Raw genomic sequence first — 11,065 nt, 5'->3', positions numbered from 1 at the left:
GTCACGCATTTGTGTTGACGTGCCTTCGGAAAGTGCGATAGTAGAGAAGAAGAGGTCTCACTTTGCCATGGTTGTCGTAGTACAAAATAATCACCATGTTCTTCCTGGGAGCGGTGGAATTTGCCCTATTCTGTGGTTACTCCAATAGGACACCCATTACAGGAAATGTAACCCTAAATATAGTGACTCTGGCAGCAATGTTCATAATTATGATGACATTTAGTTGTCGATCGGGGTGGATTAAATGCAAAGATTGTACATTTTATACACACATTAATATCACGAGCGTGGTTTGAAACATATTTAATTAGCACAATAACGACATGAACATGTGAACGAAAGGAAAATGGAAGGGTGGAAGAAGGGGAATCAAAGTGAGTCGTCTTCACTACAATAGTCGATCTTGGGCCCTCACCTACATAGTGTAATTTGAGACCTTTGCACGAGACTTTACATAAGAGCGGCGGCTGCACGTGCCAGTCAGAAACGTGTTGACCTATATATTATATAACTTTAGTGGTCACGTGGCGACGGTTGACTCGTTAACCCATTTAAAAGTCAGTATGGAGAAAGTCAGTACTCTACGTCATATTTGAAAGAAGCCATTTCGTCATCATAATATATGATATATATATATATTTTAATGACTATTTGGAACCAGTCAAAAAAACACAGACTCAAGGTAAAGTTTGTGGTGAAAATGTGTGTTACTTATAAATGTAGGTCAGCCTGCATGTCTAGAAGGAAATACTTTATTTGCAATTACTCATTCAGGAACAATGTCTTTATTTTCTACTTGATATGTACTGTGGTGTGAAAAAGTTTGTCACACTTAAAAGCATCAGATCATCTAACAGATTTAAATATGAGTCAATGACAACACAACTGAATACAAAATGCAGTTTTTAAATAAACCACGTTATTATTAAGGGAATAATATATATATATATATATATATATTAAAAATAAAATTATATATTATACATTTAAATATAAAAATAAATAAAATAAATGTATTATAAATAAAAAAATTCAAACCTACTTGGCCCTGTGGGAAAAAGTGATTTCCCCCTAAACCTAATAACTGGTTGAGCCATCTTTAGTGGCAACAACTGCAATCGAGTGTTTGCGATAACTTGCAGCAAGTCTCTATCAGCGCTGTGGTGGAATTTTGGCCTCATCTTGGCAGAATTGTTGTCATTCAGCCACAGCATCTCAATAGGCTTCAGGTCAGGACTTTGACGAGGCCACTCCAAAGTCTTTATTTTGGTTTTCATTCAGAGCTGGACTTGCTGGTGTGTTTTGGATTATTGTCCTGCTGCAGAACCCAAGTTGGTTTCAGCTTGAGGTCACAGACAGATGGCCCGGACATTCTCCTTCGGGATTATTTGGGAGACGGCAGAATTCATGGTTCCATTTATCACAGCAAAACAGCCCCAGACCATCATACGAGCACAACCATATATTACTGTTGGTATGATGGTCTTTTTCTGAAATGAGGCGTTACTTTTACACCAGATGTAATGGGACACACACCTTCCAAAAAGTTCAATCTTATAGCGAAGTCGTAAACACTGACCTTAACTGAGGCAAGTGAGGCCTACTGTTCTTTGGACGTTGTTGTGGGGTCTTTTGTGACCTGTTGGATGAGTTATCGCTGTGCTCTTGATACCTCTGCCATGTATGCGTTGGTTGGTTTCATGCACTGTCATCAACAAATCAGGTCAAACTACACACACCTGTATGCATATTCATGTCAAACTGGGAGCTCTGCATGCAACTTCTTTCATTTTGTGCACCACACTGTTGCTGAAGTGCCTCCTCGTGGCCTATATTTCGTCAACGAGATGTCCTGGTTCTCATATTGTTTTCCGCACAGCTTCCATTTTGCGGTAGCAATGCATGCTAACTAGTTAGAGGCCACATGAACGGTCACTCTGAACCAATTAAACCCATACATCTCATAAATCTCATTTGGAAATGCAATATTATAAAGACATTGTTATTGTTGTTACTAATGTTGCCTTTAAAACAGAGGGATCTAAACCTTTTTCCACAGACTGTCAAAGGAACTAAAAGACATATTATAACATTGTATTGTTTTGTATATATTTACTACTTTCATTATTAAAAATATTCTAAAAATAGGATGCACTCATTGAGTTTCATTTGATTCTTTATTGTATTTTGCCATGTTATAGACATAATAAATTATTGTGTGAGTCTATGACAAGAATTTCCCCTTTGACCTTTCACTGGGCTACAACAGACAGCACAAACACATCATCACAGAAATAATCCAACAACATTGTCCTGATTCCCGACAATGCCAAGTTTATGCTAATAACTACATCTTATGGCAGGTTTCTTTTTAACGCTGATGTGCCCACCAACACACAAAACTAGCTTGGTCCTTTATTTTCTAGTGTCAAGGTCTTTTTTTTTTAATGAATACTCTCCCGTGACAATAAGTCATCTTCTTTTGAATAAAGTGACACATTTTGTTTAGATGCAATTTTCTGACTTTTATGAACCACTTTTGGAGGAGAAAACGCATATGATGTTAGCGTTTTACCACAGATATGTCATCATTATATCCAAGGGAAAATACAAGCAATTAGTGTTTGTTACTTGTCTTAAACGGGGGTTTCCACAAACGTCAAATATATTTTTTTCAACTTAAAATCTAAAAATGCACAAAGTATTCCTAAACATAAATAATAAATAATGTTGAAAAATACACATCATACGTTATACATTGCTTATACTGTTGTAGCTGACTGGCTTGAGGAGCTCAAGATTTCATTCTGCAGAAATAGCACCACCTTCTGGTGAAAACAGTTTCTTTCATCCAATGACAAACAGTAGCTTTCCTCCACTTACATATGTATATATATTAAAAACAAGTGAATACTTCCGGTGGGATTGTTCATATTTTTTCATGTGTTCAGGTAGTTTAATGTTGAGTGCAGCCGGCATGAGCTACATTGGATCACATGTTGTGATGATCTTTGGCAGCTGTTTCAGAGCTGTGCAACTTTCAGCAGACATGATGTGGGTAGTACTTCAGCAGAGAAAACAGGCCAATGCTGCCTTTTGTCGAAATAACACAACGAAATTGAGTCGAAAGTGAATAGATTTCCCCTGTTGTGACTCAAATAATTCACAAGGAGTCTTTGTTCTCTGTTTGCTTTGACGCGCTATGTTTTTATGAGCATCCTTTTTTATCTAAGCCATAAAAGCCTTTTCCATACGGCTGTTTTAACAACTTTATTGCTTTTTTTTGGTCATCATGAACTAGTAATTTCCCTTTTCTTCTGTAAGATTTCTTCCTCAAACAATGCTAAGAGTTTGTAAGGTCATGAAAAGCCTTTAGATTCACTGCTAATAACATTGATGCAATATTATTTAACAGCGACGTAAAGGCACTTCTAAGAAGGAAGTGATTGGACCTCGACAGATTTGAAAAGGCGGGGGGGGGGGGGGGGGGGGGGGGACTGTCAGTACAGTGTAAGAGTGACGAGTGACATGGATCAGCATGTTAACTTGACCTAAAATGCTCCTGCAGGGTCTTTTTTTTTTTTTGCACAGCACGAGGAAGATTCCAGCATGATTTGATTTGTTGTGTTTTGATGTGACAATAAACTGAAATGGTAAAGCTACTTTACGCCTACTTTACTTACCCTGTAACATCTAAAGGCTAGAGATACACTCTTGAGACAACCCTAAATCCTCAACAATACATATATACACAATATTTCCTGAGTAATTTTTATACTGTATTTCCTCATAAAGTGGCCATGGATGTTCATTACTCAACTGCAGAGACTAGGAGGCAATTATTCAGGATAAGGCATTCATTAGGGGGAGGCCTTGTTTGTATAAATGCACTTCCCTCACATATAAAGCATGCATTCATTCATTCATTCATTTTCTACCGCTTATCCTCATGAGGGTCGCAGGGGTGCTGGAGCCTATCCCAGCTGTCTTCGGACAAGAGGCGGGGTACACCCTGGACTGGTCGCCAGCCAATCACAGGGCACATATAGACAAACAACCATTCACACTCACATTCATACCTATGGACAATTTGGAGTCGCCAATTAACCTAGCATGTTTTTGGAATGTGGGAGGAAACCGGAGTACCCGGAGAAAACCCACACATGCACAGGGAGAACATGCAAAGTCCATACAGAGATGGCCTATGGTGGAATTGAACCAGGGCCGAGCTGTGAGGTCTGCGTGCTAACCACCCGCCACCGTGCAGCCTAAAGCACACATATTATAACATAATATAGGTCTATTATGTTGTGTGCAACATGGAATTCATCTGCTATTCCTTTTACCAGGAAATGCTGAAATGTTTGGCAGCCACTCTGTCATACAGTTCAGCTTTACAGATGCCACCATGGTGCGCTAATGACCCCTGCAGTCATGCTGTTTTGTTTTTTTCTGACGGGGGGGAAAAAAGGGAGCTTTAATTTGCATGTGGTTTTTTTAAATTCAAGAATTACGCCATAAGCTACTGTTGTGGATAAACACTAAAACTGTTTGAAAATGAATGAAACAATGCAAATAATGCTGAAACCTTCTTTTTAAAAAGGACATGTGGTTTGTTCCAGAATGTTCCCAAGTGTATAAATGGTGGACTTGTTTTGCATAAGCTAGTTTAGCTACCATTGTTAAATGTGGAAGCAGTGATTTAGCCTTTATGAGATGGCGCATGCACATACACTCTGCTGAGCTGGCCTGAGAGCTGTCATGTACAGTATATGACACAAACGAGGTAATGCGGTAACTAACCTTTGCGGGCAATAATGACTTGTGATGAGGGTGAGTTATACGTACAGTCGGCGGGCGAAGAGGCGTTTCGGCCTTCAGAACCAGCCAGAGCCTTCCGATGCCTGACCCTGTTAGTCCGTAAATGTTTTTTGTTTGTCCTCCCTGTTTGAGCTTGTCAGGCCTTCCCGGGCTTCACGTATGTGGGAATGGTGCCTCGTTGAGTCAGGCCCTCGAAGCGCTTATAAGTGTAGTTGAGAAACACCCAATCCTTGGACTTAAAGTCGGGTTCTGTCGCATTGGCTGGAATGGATAAAATGACATATTTACATTTTTTTTCCTGATAGATGGTCTGACAAATGTTTCAAACCTGGTTGGAGGATGTCTGATTCGGGGAAGTCATCAAAATTAGACGTGTCGTCAATGCTTTTGATTTCAATGGAGATGGCTGCAGGTCGCTCTCTGCAAAGAGAATACTACATGAACAACGTAAAGTGGTGGGAAGAATAAAAACAACAACAAAAGGATAAGGGTACCTGATGTGCTCCCAGTCCACGGACTCAAAAAACTGATGGCTTTTGATCTCCTCCACACTGCCGGCACCAATTCTGTTCTCTGCATCAGTGCAATACCTGCAACACAGAAACACTGATAAATCAAAGTATACACGTTTTGTGCTTACCTACATGCTAACCACTTTTCCCCCGTGCGGCGGTTCCAGAACCTGCAGCGCTATATGAATAACCGCAAGATCATTATACCATGCCACCTATTATGCTGTGCCTGCAAAGTCTGCAGATCCGAGGTCAAGGACTCTTGAGTGTTACTGGATTCTTGTCACCACATACCTTAATATCATGTCCTTCGCTCTCTCTGAGATTGGGACTTCAGGTGGAAAGACAAGGGTTTCCTTCCAGTTCATCACTTTCCGATACGTCTCCTGCGGCGTCTCCGAGCAAAATGGCGGATAGCCTGAATAGAAGCAGCGTGGGTCATTTTACACGCGACCAACTCATCACACATTGTCTTTCACTTGTATGCAAATGTACGCTTACCGATTAGCATTTCGTACATAATGACGCCTAGAGACCACCAGTCACACAGCTTGTTGTAGCCCGTCTGCATGAAGACTTCAGGTGCAATGTAGTCTGGTGTTCCCACTGTGGAATAAGCCTGAATGTAACACAGAGAGCGAGGACAAATGTTGTATCAAGTATGTAAGTATACATAAACACAACGTAGAGTCAGGTTTAAGATGGTTCTGAAAAGTAGAAACTATTTTTTTAAGTATCGAAACACTCTTGCAGTCATTTTAGCACAGTAATATACAAATACTATATACAAAACCACTAGAGGGCACTGTAACACCAGGCGTCACTCAATACATTTGTTAGTCTACACAAGCCTTTGTTCAAAAACAAACACAAACTACACACAATATGATGTAAAACTCTGTCAATCCTGTTTAATGATTCAACCGATATGTTAAAGCTGTACCAGCTGTCTCCGGTTCTTTTTCCAGGTTTCTGCTTTCCGCTTGGAGTTCATGTTTTGAAAAGCTACAGAAAAATAAAAAAGAAAAGGCCATTCACAAAAACATGCAGCCACAAATGGTGACATTCATTTTCTTTGGAAAATTAAAAACTATACGAACAGAAGTCACTAGGTGGGTTGTGTGTCAGGTTTCTGTAAAATTCTGTGCGGTGAGCTTTCTTCAGTCCGGTACAGAGGCCAAAGTCAGACAGCTTCACATGTCCCTGTGGAGCAAACAAACAAACATTCAGGTAATTCACGTAGTTCTCCTCCATGAGTACAACCTCTCCCTGAGTCACCACCTCAGCCATTAGCGTGTCACGGGCCCTGACCACAATGCTAGAACACGCTTCTCGCATATTGCTTATGCTCCTATTAATCACATCGTTTTATTTTCACCAGTGGTGAGTCGGATACATTTCCCCTATGTCAGTGTTAAAAAAAAATCACTGCACTTGGACACGGGTTACCGACATTGTGCCAGATATTAGATACGAGATACCATAAATGTGAGTCGTGCCATGTGTGTGTGTTATCTCACCCTGGAGTCGAGCAGCAGGTTGTCTGGTTTGATGTCTCTGTGGATGAATCCCAGCTGGTGGATGGAGTCAATGGCGAGGACTGTCTCTGCTATGTAGAACTGGGTAGCTTCTTCTGACAGGGTGTCCTTCTTCATCAGCAGGGTCATCATGTCACCTAACGACAAGGTTTAGCGCTTATTTGCACATCCTGTGCCAATATTAACTACACATATCCAATATGTAATATGTGCACACCTCCAGGTAGAAATTCCATGATGAGGTAGAGGTTCCGTTTGTCCTGAAAGCTGTAAAACATCTTAACTACCCAGGCGCCGTCTGCTTCCACAAGAATATCCCTCTCTGCCCTGATGTGTGCAACCTACATGTGGATGGAAAATGTTACATCATTTGACAGTGTGTGTGCAACACCACCAGCTTATGAAAAAAAATACCTGCTCTTTTTCCAGCATGTCAGCTTTTCTTAAAATCTTCATGGCGTAAATGTGCCCTGTGTCCTTTTTCTGCACCAAACGCACCTGCGGTAGAATGAACGGAATTGAAAGACAGTAATACACAGCAGTGTAATACATATAAAAATGTTAACGTACTTCTCCGAAAGCACCACGCCCGATGACTTTAAGGGATTCAAAGTCATCCAAGCCCAGCCGCGTCCTCTTCAGTCTCAAGAACTCCGTCTCCTTGCGAGCGTGCTGCGAACGCCGCATTACTTTCTGCCAATTTGAAAGGAAACATCATCAGAATAATGTCCGTCTTCTGCAATAGCTATGTAGAGTAAACATGACTTTACTTATACTAACAAATTTAGGCATTACCTCCTCATCTGGCAAGCCCTCATCTTCCATGGCCTTCTCCAGCTTCTTCTGCCTAGCAACAGAAAGACAATAAGCCAGAATAATGTGCTTTAATCAATAATAACCATCACAGACATGAATACATGAGAACCATACTTTTCTCTGTCTCGATGAGGCTGAATGGTAGCATTTAAACACAGGAAGTGAAGAAATAGTTAGGGTTAAATAAGCTCTGCTTCTTCCTACTCCTTTTCAAACATGTTGAATAGCCAACTTGGTGAATATGTTTGGAAGCCGTAAACCATAACCATAATGATGAAGAATTAAAAACATAGCACTGTAACATTTATGTGAGATAAAAATATTAGAATTAAAAAAATAATAACAGCTGCTCAAGCATAGGCATTAGCAATGATATTAATAATTTGGGCTCCATGCCATTTTGGGAAGGCATGTTCCTGCTACTGCTCAAGTTCATATGGATGTTACATTAAATACTTGTGACTTTCGCCTATAAAACTGTTATTTCTGGTTGTATTCTGATGAAGAGACAGGAAAATAAGTAAATAACCATCAAACACACACACGCAGGTGTAAGCAATTATATCACTTGGTGGTTGACTTGTCACAGTCACCTGAACAACCAGATCAGCTCTCAGGTAATGCGAGCGCATGGCAGACACCCATTGTTGTGTTCACACCCGCAGCATGTGTGGCTCGCGGAGCGACACCTGACCCTTTGAGCAACGTTTACATGCATGAAGTTAAGGGAGAACGCATGAAAAGGCGTGTGTCCTCACCTCATCTCTCGCTCTTCGTGCTGAGTGAGCAGCGTGCTGTAGAAGTTCTCCAGCGTCAGCTTGGCCACGGTCACCCTCTCTCGGGTGTGGTTGCTCATCGGGAGGGCTGCTGCAGTCCCTCCTGTCATGGCCATACTATCCTGTCATGAACATAAAACCAGTAGAGACATCAGTCCACCTGCTACTTACACCATTGATTGTTTTGTTGTATTTTTGCAAATAGTCTTTCTGTGAGACTTCAAAATTTGTCTCTTAAATACACAAAAATGTGTGATGATAGCTGCTCAGTACTACTATAATGTATGGCTATGTTTTAAAACTTGCCTTTTTAAGTCACAGAACAGAGGATTTGTGTTTCCTGTGGGAAATTTTAGTTAGAAGTAGATTTTGGTGCAAAGAAGGAAATGGGCTGCTGCGTACAAACTGTACACCTTCAAAAAAAAAAAAAAAAAGTATGACTGGCCCTGATTACAGCTCTGCATGCCAGAGATAGGAGCCCTGTTTGGTCTAGTCCAGGCCACAACAATCACATGCAAAAAAAATTAACTTCCTGGTTGACTTCTAAGAAAAATCACTGAATAACTCAGGCTTAGACGGGGACGTTGCTGATGTTTGGAAACATTGACGACAGCTGCACAACAGTACATTCATTTAGGTGTAAAATGACCATACTTGGCACTAATATAGCGGCAGACACATGCACACACTCCACCCTTTTCAAAGACTGGCAAGGAAACTTTCCATCCTGAATGAAAGAGTACAGTCATCACACTCACAAGAGGAATGGGTCACTCATGTCTACACACACACACACACAGGGTAAAATAACTGATCATTTAATTTTCTCATGGATAAATTAACAAATGACAAATAATGTTGTTAAATTCCAGTGGCAATAAATGAAATTATTAATGACACGGTAATTATCCTGTATTTTATTGTTGTTGACCACACTATTAAGTGTCTAATAATTTGGTTACCTTGAGCTGCATGAGAGAGGCACACTATTAGGAACACTGACTGGTTTACACTCAACAGCTTCGTAAAGGCAAACTTTCTGATAATGTATTGAATGTGTGCCTAATACACGAGTGTATGTTTTAAAAAAGCCTCATATTGACTACATACATATTATGGTTAAATAAATATTGCTGATGTGTTTGGCTAATGCTAGCTATATCCCATTGGAGCAAACAGTGTAAAAATAACTAGCACTTTTAAAATAACCAGGCTCATCCTTACCTCCGTGTCCTGCTCCAGAGTAAATTAGTGGCTTGCCGCCAGCCTCCAAAGCTAAGTGAAAGAAAAATATATTGTGTCTAAACGTCTTTTCTGCCTAGAAATGTAGGCAGACAAGACTGGGACCCCAATGTTACCCAGTGAGCTACACAGGAAACTAAGCCCTTATCAAAAACAAAAACATGGCGACATTCCTAAGCCACTGAGGGCAGGACAACATTAAATTGTACTTTAATATATTAGCTGTTTTCTTCATACGTCTAGGTGCAGCGGTTCCCCAGCATAAATGGCTAAAAATATGAAATCTGTTTCCTGGGATGGACGGGCTCATCAGACGCTGCGGTTACGCAATGGCGTAGCTTTGGAATGGCGTTAGATTGGACCAATCGTCGACGGGGATAATATAACTGACCCATCACGGGGAGAGGTTGTTTGAGGCTGAAAACGGCGTCAGCCAATAAGAGGTGTCGAACCGCCCCTTATTTGTGTGCTTGGACACTAGAGGTGGGCAGACCGATCAAATAGTGGATTGGGCTTTTTTGAGTTGGTTTGAATGATCGACTTCATTTTTCCCAAACAAACTAAGATAAATTCAATAGAATTAATTTATTAATTTGTTTTCAGCAGCATTGTCTTATATTGTTGTATTTATACATTGTACATTTAACATTTATACATTGTTATATAGATATAAATATAGAATGTCTTTTATTGTCACATGTAAATAAATGCTAATATAAAAATGTTTGTTGATACAACTTGTGTTATATTGGGATTATAATTATGATCAACAAATGAAAGAAAATTCGCTATTGCAGACACTGGCCCTCTGTTCACTCAGTATGAGAGCGACACACGCGAGTACCGCATTGCCCAACTCAATTTGACAGTACACAGGTTCATTAGGCTGTCTAAAAGGTGCAGTAAATCATTTACAGTTTAATTGGTTATTTTTGTATAAACAATCTGTAAGAAGAGTTCTAGAAGGTAATTGAGGTCAATAAAAGGTCAGTGTTTCGGGTTTTTCATTGGCAAATGTCAAAGTGATTTTATAAATAGTTTTCTGTAGGTGTCCATATTTGGACATTTTTTTTTAATGAAAGTGCCATGATGTCAGTGCACAGATGTGGGTGTGACCTCTTAGCACATCTGGGTGTGGAGTCCAGCAGCAGACAAAGTTGTTTTTATATTTCGCCTGAGCTGTGACGCAGCATCTATATTTACTTTATGGCCTTGGAATTCACACAGGTTGAATAGTTACATTACCGAGGCTTATGAAACGCTCTAAGTGAGCAAAAAATGCCACCTAGTTCCTATTTTTCCCCTCAGAATGCGAGGAAATTCACATTCACACAGTCACATTCAAGAATCTGGATAAACA

At 40.2% G+C, this 11,065-nt stretch overlaps 1 protein-coding gene across 1 annotated transcript; it reads right to left on the bottom strand.

Annotated features, from left to right (window-relative positions):
- Window positions 1-3,493: 3,493 nt before the first annotated feature.
- LOC131132110 (serine/threonine-protein kinase 38-like) lies at window positions 3,494-10,042 on the bottom strand. The gene is made up of 14 exons (XM_058077407.1): window positions 9,688-10,042; window positions 8,446-8,585; window positions 7,667-7,718; window positions 7,442-7,564; window positions 7,286-7,369; window positions 7,089-7,212; window positions 6,854-7,008; window positions 6,434-6,536; window positions 6,277-6,338; window positions 5,835-5,952; window positions 5,628-5,751; window positions 5,316-5,411; window positions 5,150-5,241; window positions 3,494-5,082 (listed from the first exon to the last, which is right to left on the bottom strand). The coding sequence occupies exons 2-14, from the start codon at window positions 8,577-8,579 to the stop codon at window positions 4,958-4,960; spliced, it is 1,392 nt and encodes a 463-aa protein (XP_057933390.1). The 5' UTR covers window positions 8,580-8,585; window positions 9,688-10,042; the 3' UTR covers window positions 3,494-4,957.
- Window positions 10,043-11,065: the final 1,023 nt, after the last annotated feature.

The sequence above is a fragment of the Doryrhamphus excisus genome, chromosome 7 (assembly GCF_030265055.1).
Source record: "Doryrhamphus excisus isolate RoL2022-K1 chromosome 7, RoL_Dexc_1.0, whole genome shotgun sequence".
NCBI lineage: Eukaryota > Metazoa > Chordata > Actinopteri > Syngnathiformes > Syngnathidae > Doryrhamphus > Doryrhamphus excisus.
The sequence above is the reverse complement of the archived record's forward strand: the minus strand, read 5'-3'. Positions and strand labels throughout refer to the sequence as shown.